This window comes from Schistocerca gregaria, chromosome 8 (genome assembly GCF_023897955.1).
Source record: "Schistocerca gregaria isolate iqSchGreg1 chromosome 8, iqSchGreg1.2, whole genome shotgun sequence".
Classification (NCBI taxonomy): Eukaryota; Metazoa; Arthropoda; class Insecta; order Orthoptera; family Acrididae; genus Schistocerca; species Schistocerca gregaria.
Window position 1 is genome coordinate 161,857,447 of NC_064927.1, and position 16,321 is coordinate 161,873,767.

Below are 16,321 nucleotides of genomic sequence, written 5' to 3' on the forward strand. Positions count from 1 at the left end.
CTCTGTCTTACCATTATATAATCTATCTGATACCTTTTAGTATCTCCAGGGTTCTTCCACGTATACAACCTTCTTTCATGATTCTTAAACCACGTGTTAGCTATGATTAAGTTGTGCTCTGTGCAAAATTCTATTAGGCGGCTTCCTCTTTCATTTCTTAGCCCCAATCCATATTCACCTATTATGTTTCCTTCTCTCCCTTTTCCTACACTCGAATTCCAGTCACCCATTACTATTAAATTTTCGTCTCCCTTCACTATCTGAATAATTTCTTTTATTTCATCGTACATTTCTTCGGTATGAATATTTACCGGTGGTCTTTGACGTCTTCAGACCTGGTTTTATGTTTTAAGTTTAGCTTGGTTGTTACTGACGTCATAAATCTATAACTTACAAAATGTTTTATATGGCATAAGAATGAAATACATTTCAGTATGTAATGTTTGGGAACAATAATCACTTAAACTGCTCAATTTATCATATATTTGTAAGTGTATCATTAGTTATGGGGGTCGTAGATATTCATACCAGTTACTCATGAGCGCAAATCTGTGCTCAGAAAGTCTGGAAAAAGTGCAGGAAATCAGCTGTGTCATCTCCTTTCGGTAAATGTATGCCCTCAGGGGGAATACATTTACAAAAAGAGCTGGCTTTCAACCAGCCTTGGGCCACGTACATAAATCCTCATTTGCAGCCGTTTAGGTATCAGAGCCAGTTTCTCGATTTCATAAAATGCTTCTTCAAGCAGGGGCAGACAGTGTACCGTAACTACTGCATTTGTATGGGACGTTTTCAAAGCGATACAAGCTGGTTAAGCATACTAACATTTGTGAAAATTGCATGTCTAAGGAAGATGTCAGTTTTGAAGTCTTGCAGACTGATGAGACCTTTAACTGCGTGCGATCGCTAACAGAGAGGCTACTGGCTAGCGAACAGTTCACTGAACTGGAACAGGCAGGCACAGTCAACGCGACTGCCCGGTCGTATCGGACGCATCGCCAAAAATTAAATTAAATTATGCAAGTCCATTGTTTCAGTTTAGTTGTCGTTTCGTTTACACAAAGTTTACCGCGTTCACGTGTAGTGTCTAACGTGTTGTGCACCACGCTGCAGTCATAGATCTATGTGAAGCACTCATTACAATTAGTATTCCTCTTCACAAACTTACAAACACTGACCTCAAAGGTTTTCTTCTCAAATGAAGATTAAATCAACAAGTCCAGATGAATCAAAATTGCGTAAAAATTACATACCGACAATTTACCAACACGTTCTGGAATAAATACACAATGAACTCAAGGACAGCATTATTTGGATTTCTGTTTACGAAACTACCAGCACTTGTGGCCGCCAAATTGCAAATTTAATTGTCGGTGCGCTAAAATAAGAGCCTCATTCTTCCTATTTAGTGGCCTGCAAAGAACTCGCAAAGAGAAATCATTCTACGATCGCCAGATTCGTGAATGAGGGTATTAGGAAAATATTTCCAGAATGTTCTGCAGATGAAAAGGTGTTTGTGTTTGTCAGATGCTGCTAAAGCAGAAAAAGCCCTCCAAGCATTCCATCGAAATTTGATTCATGTGACGTGCTTTACTCACGGACTACATCGCCCTGCTGAGGAAGTACGATCCACGTTTTGGGAATATAAACAAACTGATGTGATTCACAGCGAAAGTGTTTCTTAAGGCACCTGCTCCCATCAAGGAAAACTACCAAATGTGTCTTTACTCTTCGAACCAGTGGTAACTTGTTGGATACACGGGTCGAAGCTGTGTAGTTTTTCAATGAGCATTTCTAGCCCATCAGAGGTGTAGTAAACGACTCCGATAGTGCAGAGGCTTTGGCAGTTTTCGAGTGCAAGGAAGCACTTAATGATCCCAGCATTAAAAAAAAATGTTGCTATGATTAGCACTCATTTTCCCATACACCTGTGAATATTAAAAAGCTTGATACTCAGGTTTCGGAAATGAATGAATCTATTCAGTTAATGAATAGAGTTAGTCTAGTGAACTCCTCATTGTCGCAGGTATTCCCGAGAAAACTTAAAGAAAAAATTGGAATCGCTTTGAATCTTAACGCACTGTTTGAATCTTTGTCCCAAATTGATAGTTTCATTAATTGGACGGGTGAAGTTTTGCCAGAAACAATAAGTGCTAACGTAGTACCCAATTTGAAATATTGCCCACTTCAGCGGATGTAGAACGGTTTTTTCTGCTTATAGAAATATTTTTAGTGATCGAAGACAACCTTACTACCGAATATTTGGAACAGTACCTGTTTATGTTTACAAGAATACGAAAGTGTAAAATAATTTATAAACGATGCTTTAGTCCGATAATATTTATCAAATTTTGACGTTGTCCAAAATATTCCTGACTGTATGTTGTTTTTGAAATAAAATATTACGGAGATCTTGTGCGTGCCCCTCTGTGTGTCATTTTTCTCGAAGATGGACCAATGCCTATCGATTGTTTCTCGGTAACTAACTCGTATCGCATTAGCTTGTTTCCGACAATAGCAAGAAAGGAACAATATTTAAAACACGGTGTGCGTCTTCGTTTTGCAGTTTTTTTAAAAACTGATATCAAAGAGAGCACTGCCTAACCTCTATCACAAAAGACACGGAACAAGCATTCTAAATATTCCGATTTTTCTCTTTATCGCAATCGATATGCACAGGTCTGACTTCAAGATATATCGCATGCAGCAACTACTATGCATGTTTCGACACTTTTCATGCATATTTTAAGCATTTTTCGTGCATATTTGCATGTAAAGTTCTAGTTTTTTATGTTGCATACAATCCGATTTCTAGTCATAATATACCGCAGTTGGTATTCTGCTGCACTCTTCCACACTTGCTTTACAATTGCATCCGGATTTTTCCTGTTGGCATGTTGGACAGCCAGTAAAATACAGCTTTACACAATTTTTTTATTGAAAATGGAACTCTTCTACATATAACAAACACAATACACTCTGTAATACGTTTCCAAAAGGTAACAGAACATGGTAACTCTTTGAGAAAACCATTATAAGTTAAGTATATGTCAAATTCTGCGGATAAAAACCTTGAACTAATATTCCTGTTTAACGTCAACAGCGTATAAAACACTAATAATATTCATAAGTAGAAGAACATGAGAGCTTCAGTCTCCTAATAGACATAAAACAACTGATGAACAACATCTATACAAATACGCAATAATTGTCGTCGCCCATTGAAAATTTAAAAAAATTATATCTCATTCTGACTTGAGAAAATGAAAACGAGAGAAATCATAAATCAGACTTCGTTGAATGAGATGTGTATATCGGCTTAAATGGATTCCTTTGTACATCAAATCCTGAAACACCGAATGTCTCTATTTCTAAGCATTTTATACATAACATCGACGCTCGCAAATGACTTAAAAAATGCGAACGACACACACGGCTCGTAACTGCTGTCTATTCGACTAGACAGGTGGTACTCGTTGTCGCCTAGCTCCAGGCTATGACATGACGCGAGTAGAACCTGAAAAAGAAGAAAACAAATTAGAATCAGGAAACACAGTAGTAAAGTAAAGTAACCCTTCTTTACCCTTCTCTTTAATAAGTATTACGTCTTTATTATCACTTAAAAACGAGAAAATATTTACTAAACTCTTCAGCGAACAGCAGCCTAAAGAAGTAGGTGTTAGTTAACAATAGATATCACTCATTTCGGCTCTTTCGTATTAGTTAAGACGTAAGTCTCAACAAATAACAAGACAAAACTGTGTTGCATTGACTTGACTTTTCAAATACAATGACTAAATAGCAATTATTAATTTAATGACATCATTAAAAGTACAATTCGAAAACGAAGAAGTCAATAATAACTGGAGAAATTTACAAAGAGAACACAAAGCTACAATCTAAGTTGTGAACAGACGTTCAAACACAAAAAGCAAATTGATTTCAGAAATAGATTGTGGTCTTACCTAAACCTACTGCATTCTCAGGCATATAAAGACTGTTAGTGTACAATGAAGGTTGGGTTTATAATGCCGTACCGCTAACAAAAAAGGCATAAACTTACGCTAACTGTAATCCTAAATAAATGTTGGAAGAAGTCAACAGTTTCTCATCATCTTCAGCAATGCCAATCACAATGCCCTCATTATTTTTAGATAAGATATTTTTAGCCGCCAAGTAAACGTATTATTCCATCCTCACGTCCATCAAGCCGATCGTGCGAGTGGCGGGTAGCAATTCACAACTATCATTGGACTGCCCCAACCTGAGCGGAAATCTATTCACATTTCACAAATGTAAGGAACTCACAATTTGCTTATGGCTGTCAGGGACTTTACGTTCATTGACGTAGTTTCAGCGTATCCTCCATTGTTGTTGTTGTTGTTAAATTAGATTCAGTTTTCGTTCCATAGGCCCAAAAAATGAGATGATTCTCGTGGTTGTGGAACATGTCAGAAAATATAACATAAAAAACCATAAAAATCTGAATACAATATTTACTACTCTGGTTATTTGTCAGGAGGTTGTGAAAATAGGCGAATACATTACAGTAAACTGAGCTGCTAATATTTACAGAATTAATACGATGTCAGAACGAAACATTGTAATGCACTGTTAATAAACTGATCATACATAAATACCTAATCTTGACTGTTGGGACCAAGTGCTGCCAAAACTGAAATCTAATAGACATATTTACTTAAGCTGGTCTAACAGACCCTGTTAAGATATTCATCTATGGAGTAGAAAGAGTTATTTGTCAAAAAGTCTTTCAAACTCTGCTTAAACCATGCTTTTCTTAGATCAAGTGTTTAATGGTTGCTGGCATTTTTTTTTTTTTGAAAATGTGTTTTTCTGTATATTGGACCCCTTTTTGCACCAAGGTAAGTGATTTGAGGTCTTTTATTGATACTATGAATTAAGCTATTGGTTGGAAATAGAGATATATTACTTGCAACAAATGTCGTTAAGGAATAAATATACTGAGAAGCAGTTGTTAGAATACAAAGTTCCTTGAACAGGTTTCCACATAATGTTCTAGAATTTACATCACAAGTGAGTTTCATTACACGCTTTTGCACGCTAAAAACATTTGCTCGGTTTAATGAGTTACCTCAGAATTTGATCCTGTACGATGTAATAGAATGAAAGTAAGCAAACTATGCAATTTTGTTATATTTATATCTCCTACATCTGACATCATTCTCACTGCAAATACAGACTTGTTTTGGCATTTAAGTTGGTCTGTGGTATGCGATTCCCAACTGAATTTAGAGTTGTAATCCAAGAAATTTAGCACTGTCAACATCTTTGATCTGCATGTCTTCATATGTTATACACATGCTAGAAGCAAATCACTTGCAGGTTCTGAACTGCATGTAGTGGGTTTAATGACAATGAATTAGCTTTAAACCATTTATTAACGTCAGTTAAAATTTTATGAACAGCCATTTCTAAATCTATTCTTGTCTTGCTACTTATTGTAATGTTTGTATCATCTGCAAACGAAACAAATTTGGCATCTGCCAATGTAACAGTTGATAGATCAATAATGTACACCAGAAAAAGAAAGTGACCCAAGATGAAGACTGACTGCATAGTGCACAGGTATTTCGCAGTGACACCCTTTTATTTCGTTGATATGTTATCATTATCACTAGCATACTTAGATTTTAAGGATTTTATGATGAATGCTACTTCTCTGGGAGATGTGAGTGACATCTCCACTTTACTGAAGTTATTTTTAAAGACTGGTCTCAGATACTCCGTTGCGTTGTTCACCGTACCTGATAACCCCAAGCTGTCAGTAAAATAAATGAAGTACTTGCTTAAGAGGTTGGCAACAATACATGCACTTGTTGCCAAAGTCTCATTTGTTTTTAGAGCTATTTGTTCCTCTTCCTTTTTGGCCACACATGCTTCTGTCTTCACTATATCCCATGCAGTTCTTTTGTTGCCCAATGTAATTACATTTTTCTCATAATAAAGCTGCTTCAGTTTCTGAATGACTTGCTTCAATATTTTGCACTATTCTTTGTAATGCATTACAATGTTAACATTAGAGCTGTTCCTAGATAGTAGATATAGTCTCCTTTTTGTCCCACATGATATCTTTATTCCTTGTGTAATCCACAGATTATTTTCTGACTTCTGTGTGATTTGAACTACCTCTGTGGGAAAACAATTTTCAAAAGTGAAAGTAACTTTATTAATGGGTGCTTTGTATTTTCCATTTGAGTCAGAACTATTGTAAAGACCTATGCAGTTCATGTCTTTGACCAGTTTCCTGAATTTCTCAATTTTTGACAGATTAATTACGCTCATGTACTCAGATTTCATAGATTTTCAACATTTAACACAAGATACTGCATGTCATAATCAGATAGTCCATTTACTACTGGTTTTGTGATGTGGCTATTTTCCCTAGATTTGTCTACAAACATATTGTAAATAGCAATCTCAGAGAATTTACAGATCGTAGTTGCGAAGTTCACAGTAGGAACTAAATTGAATGATAGTTTTACTGATTGCAATACTTGTTCACTGACAGAGATTTTCAATAAATCCACATTAAAATCACCAGCAACCACTGTTTCCTTATTTTTTACTGTAAGATGTGACGACAGATATTCCAGACTTTTTTATGAAGAGGCTAAAACTTCCTTAAGCTGATCTGTATATATTTACTATTACAAACGACTTGTGAAATACCATTTCTGTTGCACAAGCTTATAAGCGCTGTTCTGAGAAAATTTTATTAACATCAATATTCTTGGAAACAAAACAGTTTTCTCTGTATTTTTTCTACAGAAGAAAGAAGCTACACTATGTGATGAAAAGTATCCGGACTCCCCCAGAAACATACGTTTTTCATTTTAGGTGCATTGTGCTGCCACCTACTGCCAGTTACTCCATATCAGCGACCTCAGTAGTCATTAGACTTCGTGAGAGAGCAGAATGGGTCGCTCCGCGGAACTCACAGACTTCGAACATGGTCAGGTGATTGTATGTCACTTATAAGTCTGTACGCGAGATTTCCACGCTCCTAAACATTTCTAGGTCCACTGTATCCGATGAGATAGCGAAGTGGAAACGTGAAGGGACACGTACAGCACAAAAGCGTACAGACTGACCTCATCTGTTGACTGACAGAGACCGCCGACAGTTGAAGAGGTTTGTAATGTGTAATAGGCAGACATCTATCCAGACCATCACAGAGGAGTTCCAAACTGCATCAGGATCCACTGCAGGTACTATGACAGTTAGGTGGGAGGTGAGTAAACTTGGATTTCATGGCCGAGCTGCTGCTCATAAGCCACTCATCACGCCTCGCTTGGTGCAAGGAGCGTAAACATTGGACGATTGAACAGTGGAAAAACGTTGTGTGGAGTGACGAATCACGGTACACAATGTGGTGATCTAATGACAGGGTGTGAGTACGGCGAATGCCCGGTGAACGTCATCTGCCAGCGTGTGTAGTAAAAAAAAGGCTCAAATGGCTCTGAGCATTATGGGACTCAACAGCTGAGATCGTAAGTCCCCTAGAACTACTGAAACGTAACTAACCTAAGGACATCACACACATCCATGCCTGAGGCAGGATTCGAACCTGCGACCGTAGCAGTCACGCGATTCCGGAATGAAGCGCCTAGAACCGCTCGGCCAGTGTGGCCGGCGCCAACAGTAAAATTCGGATGCGGTGATGTTGTGGTGTGGTCGTGTTTTTCATGGCTTGCACCCCTTGTTGTTTTGCGTGGCACTATCACAGCACAGACCTACATTGATGTTTTGAGCACCTTCTTCCTTGCCACTGTTGGAGCAACTTAGGGATGGCGATTGCATCTTTCAACACGATCGAGCAGCTGTTTATAATGCACGGACTCTGGCGGAGTGGTTGCACGACAGTAACATCCCTGTAATTGACTGCCCTGCACAGAGTTCTGACCTGAATACTATAGAACATCTCTAGGATGTTTTGGAACGCCGACTTTGTGCCAGGCCTCACCGACCGACATCGATATCTCCCCTCAGTGCAGCACTCCGTGAAGAATGGGCTGCCATTCCCTAAGAAACCTCCCAGCACCTGACTAAACGTAAGCCTGCGAGAATGGAAGCTGTCAAGGCATTACCGATGGAGGGCGCCACGAACTTGTAAGTCATTTTCACCCACGTGTCCGGATACTTTTGATCACACAGTGCAATTGGAATCCTGTGACATTTAATATATCTATACCAGTGGCCACATGATATTCAGAGAGGCAGATTATATCAACTGGTTTGCTCAGCTCTAATTATTCAACACATATAAGCAGCTCATTAAGCTTACTCCTCAGTTCTGATGTTGTTATTGTTGTTGTCGTCATCGTGGTCTTCAGTCCGAAGAATGCTTTAATGCAACTCTCCACGCTATTCTCTCCTGTGCAAACCTCCATCTCGAATACCTACTGCAACCTACATCCTTTTGAACCTGCCTAGTGCACTCATTTCTTTGCCTTCCTGTACAAGTTTTACCCCCTACTCCTCTCCCCTCCCCCCTCCCACACACAGTTCTCTCCAATACTAAATTAGTGATCCCTTGATGTCTTAGAATGTTTCCTATCAACCAATCCATTCAGTCTATCTGGCGGATTAAAACTGTGTGCCGGACCGAGACTTGAACTCGTTCCGCTGCAAGGTGAAGATTTCTTTCTGGAACCGATCACCAGTACACAGACCGAGAGCAACCTGAAGAACCAGCAGGATATAATAAAGGAAGTAATCCACAAATTCCCAGCATCCGGTGGATTACGGAGAAGACAAAATAATTCCAGGAAGATGTGTACCTCGATTTATTGGTTATGCTAAAGCCTTTGACTGTCGAACACAACAAATTGCGGGATGTACTCAAAACAGTGAGATTAACAGATTAGCTGACTTACCTCATATGGAGTTTATACTCTGACCAAGAGGGCATGGTGAGAATCGTATATGGAGGAACTAAGTGGGTGAAGAATCAGAAAGGTGAAGGCCGTGCTGTATACTGTCACCTTATCTAGTCAATCTGTATGTAGGGAGCGTTATGATAAATGTCAGTTTAGATGAAGAAGAAATAGGAATTAAAACAAACATATTATGGAATTCAAATAGAATAACGATAAATACGCTTAAATGATACCATCCTGATGGCCAAAATTGAATAAGAGTTAAAGATACTGAAGGTGAAATAAGAACGCACAGAGGCTGGATTAATGATGCATTTCAAGAAAACGTAAATTCTGGCAACTATAACTATCAACTGATAGCACGTAGGAGGGGAAACAATGAGCATAGTTTCTATTTTCATGTATCTCGGCTCGCAGACTTTTTTTCTGCTGTTGCTAACTGCAGCCACGTAATCAAGAGATGCTTGTTACTTGGTAGAAAGGCAAAGTACATCCTGGACATGGTTTGATGGAGTAGAGATTAACAACAAAGATCGGGTTAGTAAAGACTGTGGTCTTTCCATTTGTGATGTACAGATGCGAGAAGTGGACCTTATGAAAGGCTGAACTTCATAGACTCCTTTTGATTGTGGTGTTGGAGGAAACTCCTCAAAAGATCCACGGACTGCAAGGAGAACAAATAGGTCGGTATTACAGAGAATTGTTCCTTGGAACATCTGATACTGAAACAAAAACTAGCCTACTTTATGTACAGCCGTCGAAGAGTTCATTTAAATATCCAACCACAGCACGACTGTTATGTGCGGGCGTCCCATAATGCTGCAACCACATGCGTAGACCTAAGTCCAGGGCAACATCTTCCAGCAGGCCAGGTAGAGTTTCTTGCAAAAAGTGAAGGTTATTTGCCCCAGCAAGTCGAAGAGGTAGACGGATCGGCCCAATGAGATGATCACTCATACTATCTGCCAAAATGTTGAGCAAAAATCGAAAACGTTACTGGTGTCCGTGGACATAAGTAACGTGAGGATTTTCCCTTGCCCAGTAATGAACGTTTCGAGTGTTGTAAAGGCCATCCCGATGGAAGGTGCACTCTTCGGTAAACAACACAATAGCGAGGAAGTCGGGATCTCATGCAACGCGTCGCAGAAACCACTGCCAAAACACTAGCCTGTGTTCGTAGCCTGCCACAGGATTTGGGTCCTGGACAGTGTGGAAACTAAATGGATGCTGGCCATCATCCCTCAAAACCTCAAGATTAACCGATGAGTGACCTCCATGTCATGTCCAACAGCACAAGTACTTGTTGTAGCTGCTAATCATGAGAATAAATGATCTGAAGAAAAGACCATAATGCTGCAGAAGATCGAAAGCACAAAGAAGCAGCAAAGGATGGGATGGATTGGTGAAATCAGAAGTGACAGATTTCAGCCTGGACAATCTTTGGGAGAAAGTAGCGGACTGTTCATGCGGTCAGAGAGAGGAGGGGAGATGATGATGATGAGGAGGAGGATAAGGAGGATGGCATGAATGAGAGTGGTGTCTATGAGGATAGTGTGGATGAGGATGTGGATGGTGTGGATGAGGTTGATCAGAATGAGAATGAGAATGATTTGGGGGAAGATGATGTGGATTAGGATGATGAGGATGATGATTGTGTGGTTGAGGGTATTCAGGATGAGGATGTTGAGGTTGAGGTGGATGAGGATGTGGATATGGGTGGTGTGGATGAGAATGAGGGTGATAGAATGAGAATGATGTGGAGGAAGATGATGTGGATTAGGATGGAAAGGAAGATGATGATGTGGATGAAGATATTGAGGATGAGGATACTGAAGATGAGGATGAGGTGGATGAGGATATGGATGATGTGGATGAGAATGAGGGTGATAGAATGAGAATGATGTGGAGGAAGATGATGTAGATTAGGATGGTGAGGAAGATGATTGTGTGGATGAGGGTATTCAGGATGAGGATGTTGAAGATGAGGATGTTGAAGATGAGGATGAGGTGGATGAGGATGTGGATGTGGGTGGTGTGGATGAGAATGAGGATGATCAGAATGAGAATTATGTGGAGGAAGATGATATGGACTAGGATGCTGAGGAAGATGATGATGTGGATGAAGATATTGAGGATGAGGATACTGAAGATGAGGATGAGGTGGATGAGGATTTGGATGATGTGGATGAGAATGAGGGTGATAGAATGAGAATGATGTGGAGGAAGATGATGTGGATTAGGATGCTGTGGAAGATGATGGTGTGGATGAGGGTATTCAGGATGAGGATGTTGAAGATGGGGATGAGGTGGATGAGGAGGATGTTGATGTGGGTGGTGTGGATGAGAATGAGGATGATCAGAATGAGAATTATGTGGAGGAAGATGATGTGGATTAGGATGCTGTGGAAGATGATGGTGTGGATAAGGGTATTCAGGATGAGGATGTTGAAGATGAGGATGAGGTGAATGAGTATGTTGATGTGGGTGGTGTGGATGAGAATGAGGATGATCAGAATGAGAGTAATGTGGAGGAAGATGATGTGGATTAGGATGCTGTGGAAGATGATGGTGTGAATGAGGGTATTCAGGATGAAGATGTTGAAGATGAGGATGAGGTGGATGAGGAGGATGTTGATGTGGGTGGTGTGGATGAGAATGAGGATGATCAGAATGAGAATGATGTGGAGGAAGATGATGTGGACTAGGATGCTGTGGAAGATTATGGTGTGGATGTGAGTATTCAGGATGAGGATGTTGAAGATGAGGTTGTTGAAGATGAGGATGATGATCATGATGGACAGATTCCGGCACGATTGTATTACTTACCGGCTAGTACATCTCGTCAGTGGCGGGCCCAGCGCGCTTGTAGAAGCCTCTGGAGAAGGCGGCTGGACCGGTCTCGCAGGTGAGGCACGCGGGCAGCAGGCGGCGGCGGTGCAGGAAGATGGCGACGCCGAGCAGCGCCATGCCCAGCAGCAGGCCGAGCAGCACGCCCACCAGCATGGCTGCGTCGCGCTCCGGCTTGGAGCCGTCAGTGGGCAGGCAGCGCATGTTGTAGCCACTGCGCCACATCCACGCGAACGTCTTGCCACGCATCTCCTCCGGATGCTCGCACCTGCCACACACACACAGCACCCTAGCCAGACACCTCTCAACATCCGAGTCTGTAGGCTTCATCTACCACCCTCTGCAGTCAATTGGGAAAATGATTGCTCACTGTTTAAGTTTATGTTCAGTGTGTGTGTATCTTCGCAACTGGTGGAATAAAATGTACACTACAGGCCATTAAAGTTGCTACACCTCGAAGATGACGTGCTACAGATGTGAAATTTAACCGACAGGAAGAATATGCTGTGATACGCAAATGATTAACTTTTCAGAGCATTCACACAACGTTGGCTCCGGTGGTGACACCTACAACGTGCTGACATGAGGAAAGTTTCCAAAAGATTTCTCATACACAAACAGTAGTTGACCGGCGTTGCCTGGTGAAACGTTGTTGTGATGCCTCATGTAAGGAGGAGAAATGCGTACCATCACGTTTCCGACTTTGCTAAAGGTCGGATTTTAGCCTATCGCGATTTCGGTTTATCGTATCACGACATTGCTGCTCGCGTTGGTCGAGATCCAATGACTGTTAGCAGAATATGGAATCGGTGGGTTCAGGAGGGTAATACGGAACGCCTTGCTGGATCCCAACAGCCTTGTATCACTAGCAGTCGAGATGACAGGCATCTTATCCGCATGGCTGTAACGGATCGTGCAGCCACGTCTCGATCCCCGTGTCAACAGATAAGGACGGTTGCAAGATAACAACCATCTGCAAGAACAGTTCGACGACGTTTGCAGCACCATGGACTATCAGCTCGGAGACCCGGAGACCGTGGCTGCAGTTACCCTTGACGCTGCATCACAGTCAGGAGCGCCTGCGATGGTGTACTCAACAACGAACCTGGGTGCACGAATGGCCAAACGTCACTTTTTTCGGATGAATCCAGGTTCGGTTTACAGCATCATGATGGTCGCATCCGTGTTTGGCGACATCGCGGTGAACGCACATTGGAAGCGTGTATTCGTCATCGTCATACTGGCGTATCACCCGGCGTGATGGTATGGAGTGCCATTGGTTACACGTCTCGGTCACCTCTTGTTCGCACTGACGGCACTTTGCACAGTGGACGTTACATTTTACATGTGTTACGAGCCGTGGCTCTAACCTTCATTCGATCCTTGCGAAACCCTACATTTCAGCAGCATAATGCACGGCCGCATGTTGCAGGTCCTGTACGGGCATTTCTGGATACAGAAAATGTTCGACTGCTGCCCTGGCCAGCACATTCTCCACATCTCTCACCAGCTGAAAACGTCTGGTCAATGATGGCCGAGCAACTGGCTCGTCGCAATACGCCAGTCACTACTCTTGATGAACTGTGGTATCGTGTTGCATGGGCAGCTGTACTTGTACACGCCATCCAAGCTCTGTTTGACTCAACGGCGAGGCGTATCAAGGCCGTTGTTACAGCCAGAGGTGGTTGATCTGGATACTGATTTCTCACGATCTATGCAAATTGCGTGAAAATGTAATCACATGTCAATTCTAGTATAATATATTTGTCCAATGAATACACGTTTATCATCTCCATTTCTTCTTGGTGTAGCAATTTTAATGGCCAGTAGTGTATCAATGACGGAGACATCGTAGCTATAGTGACACCATTACAAGTGGCGGTAATTACGCGACATGACCATTAGTTATTCATGTTAGCTACCTAGGATACTTCGAAAATCTATAGAGGTGAGAAAAAAAATAACTTTCGCATGGTGTATCTCAGCCATGTAAAAGAGCTCGATTAAACTTGGACCACACATTGAAAAAGCCCATACAGTATAGTAAAGAAGGTAACTGAAAGAAAAACATGATTAGAAGAACAGAAATGACAACCTTATTGAAAGGTGATAGTCACTCTGAAGTCACCGCGGTTATGATGGTAACATGGACGTTGCAAAAGGTGGGACATACCTCTTAACAGGATGTGTGATAACTGTGGGCAGCAATGCATGCAGTTCAGTGTGCACATATGCTGTACTCCTTTACTGTGTGCATCTTTCCAGGTGTGATTTCGGCTGTGACTTCATTTTTATGGATGACATAGCATGACTAAATCGAATTGCACAGTTGGAGGAGCTCTTGGAATGAGAGGATGTCCAGGGAATGGACTGGCCTGCCCATTCACCTAGCTTAAATCCCATTGAGCACCTGTGGGATGCATTGGGAAGGCGTTCTGTAGGACGTCCACGCCCCAGCAGTTGTCATCCACACTGGTGGAGGAATGGACTACCCTACCACAAGAACTCCTTACTAACTTCTTGGCCAGAATGGGAGCACATTGTTGTTCTTAGACTACTGTCTGTGGTGACCCCAACTCTACTGACAATGATGTCCCGCCGTTTGTAATGTCCTGAGACAATCATGAATCAGCATGACTTCGGTGTAATTGCTGCCTTTGAATGAAAGCTCTGATCGTCTCATTGTGCATTTCTTTTAGTTACTTGTGGTACTAAAGTGTGTCAGTTGCTTCTACGCATGGTCCGAGTTTCATGGAGCGTTATTTCTCGGCAGTGACATGTAATGGAAAAGTTAGCTTCACCCTTACATTTCGCCCACCAATGTATATTATTAAACAGCTAAGATGGCCACCCTGTCGCAGATGTGGGTTGGCTATCTAATGGCTTCCAGGAGCAACAAAACTTTGATTTTTCAGTACATCATGTAAATTAATTAATGGCCGAATTTAAAAATTTAAAATCATGTCATAATCGACACATTAAGAGGTACTATCATACGTTGATGGTTTAACGTAATGAGTCAAGTATTGGAGTTAGAAATCAAGTCTGCGTCCTGAGGCAGCCTAACGAATGCCGCGCAAATCACCTAGACTATATTCATCCAGGATTTGACAATTGGAGCACTTGGCTCTTCCAAGAAATCTTGCGGAAACTTTTCCTCACTGGCACTTCACTCCCTCTTCCCCAAAGACACAAAATAATGAAAAGAAAAAATATCTGTTACTGTTTTTAATTGTGCACGCAGTAAAACTTAAGCATCAGGTATAACGTTTCAATTTATTACTGCTTTACCGCTAACTATTCACAACAAATTTTGTAGACAGTATCTACAAGTAACGTGGCTATAGTACTCTAGCAGGTAGAGCACTAGTGTCACGTGCTGATGGTCCCTAGTTCAATCCTGGAAATGTGTGGGGATATTTCCTCTTTCCATTCTCTCCAAGACAGCCTCATATTAACTCAGCCTGCTATCAAATGTGTACCGGGAGTATTTCCCAGGCCTGATTTGATTTGATTTGATTTTGACAGGGAAGCAAAAACAGCTTAAGACTAACCCACCACTGCCCGCACCGAAACCAAGTTTATTGTGCGGTATCGCTCCCTCTATATCTAGTAAAGCCAACCAATGTCCTTAAATAGTGCAAGGAGCCCCTTTACCAGTTTTTTGTCAGACACAATTTCTGCAGGTCTAGTTGTCCCGAAGATACTGTATCTTTTGCTCTCCAGTGCCACGCATTCGAAGATTAGGTGTGATGCCGTTTCTTCACGCTCATCACAGATCCTACATTTAGGGTCATGTCCCGTTATACACACTGTGTGTAGGTGTTTTTTCAAATTCCCAAGGCCGGTCGTCAGTCCAGTCGTGCGTTTGATCTCTTTCCTGTTCAGTCCCAGGATTACAGAGCTAAAATTTCCCAAGGTTTAAAGGCGGTGCCTGCATTCGAACCAATACCGTCGTTACCAGCTTGCGTGACTGACATTACTTTACTTATCGACATACACCACTGAACGTACGTGAAAAATTATATCACTGTACGACAGATAGTTGAGGATGTATGACGCCATAAACAGTGAGACGCTTGAAAACAAGCTTTTCTTAAAATACATTAACTCATATACAAAATAATCAGACGTTGAAGCTGTTGCATACAAGGTAGTTCGATTCTTTAAGGAATAGAGGATGGAGGTGTTACTGGTGGCAATATAACCGGATACAGAGCAGGCGAAGGTCAGTTTTCTTGGGCGGTCACCTCAAGCAGATCACCGCCAGCTACGCTAAGCCACCGCCTTCTCACTGCCACTGCCGCTCAACTCTTGAGTACGACGCCGTCCAGCTCCACTGGGCTCTGTCAAAGTCAGCTTCCCGTCCTCCTTTAATGTCGTGTCGACCACAGTCGACTTGCTGACGTATTTTCAGGGGTCACTGCTTCCGTCTTGTGACTTCCCCAGTTACAAGGAACCGTCGGTTTAAGGGGAGTATACATGTCCATTTTGTTGATGAGTTTTAATTTGTTTTTGTTTTGTATAGAAACATAATTTGGGATTTGCTGATT

At 41.6% G+C, this 16,321-nt stretch overlaps 2 protein-coding genes across 2 annotated transcripts in view; one reads left to right on the forward strand and one right to left on the reverse strand.

Moving 5' to 3' along the window:
* Positions 1–2,914: 2,914 nt before the first annotated feature.
* Positions 2,915–16,321, reverse strand: part of LOC126285448 (leucine-rich repeat-containing protein 15-like) — a 90,026-nt gene continuing 76,619 nt past the window's right edge. The window contains exons 8-9 of the mRNA XM_049984834.1: positions 11,748–12,036; positions 2,915–3,517 (exon numbers count right to left, since the gene is read on the reverse strand). Of these exons, the coding sequence (XP_049840791.1) occupies positions 11,751–12,036 (286 nt within the window). The 3' untranslated portion in view covers positions 2,915–3,517; positions 11,748–11,750. The remainder of the gene's footprint in view (positions 3,518–11,747; positions 12,037–16,321) is intronic.
* On the forward strand, positions 10,445–11,015 carry LOC126285090 (uncharacterized). The gene is made up of 3 exons (XM_049984415.1): positions 10,445–10,546; positions 10,702–10,804; positions 10,903–11,015. The coding sequence occupies exons 1-3, from the start codon at positions 10,445–10,447 to the stop codon at positions 11,013–11,015; spliced, it is 318 nt and encodes a 105-aa protein (XP_049840372.1).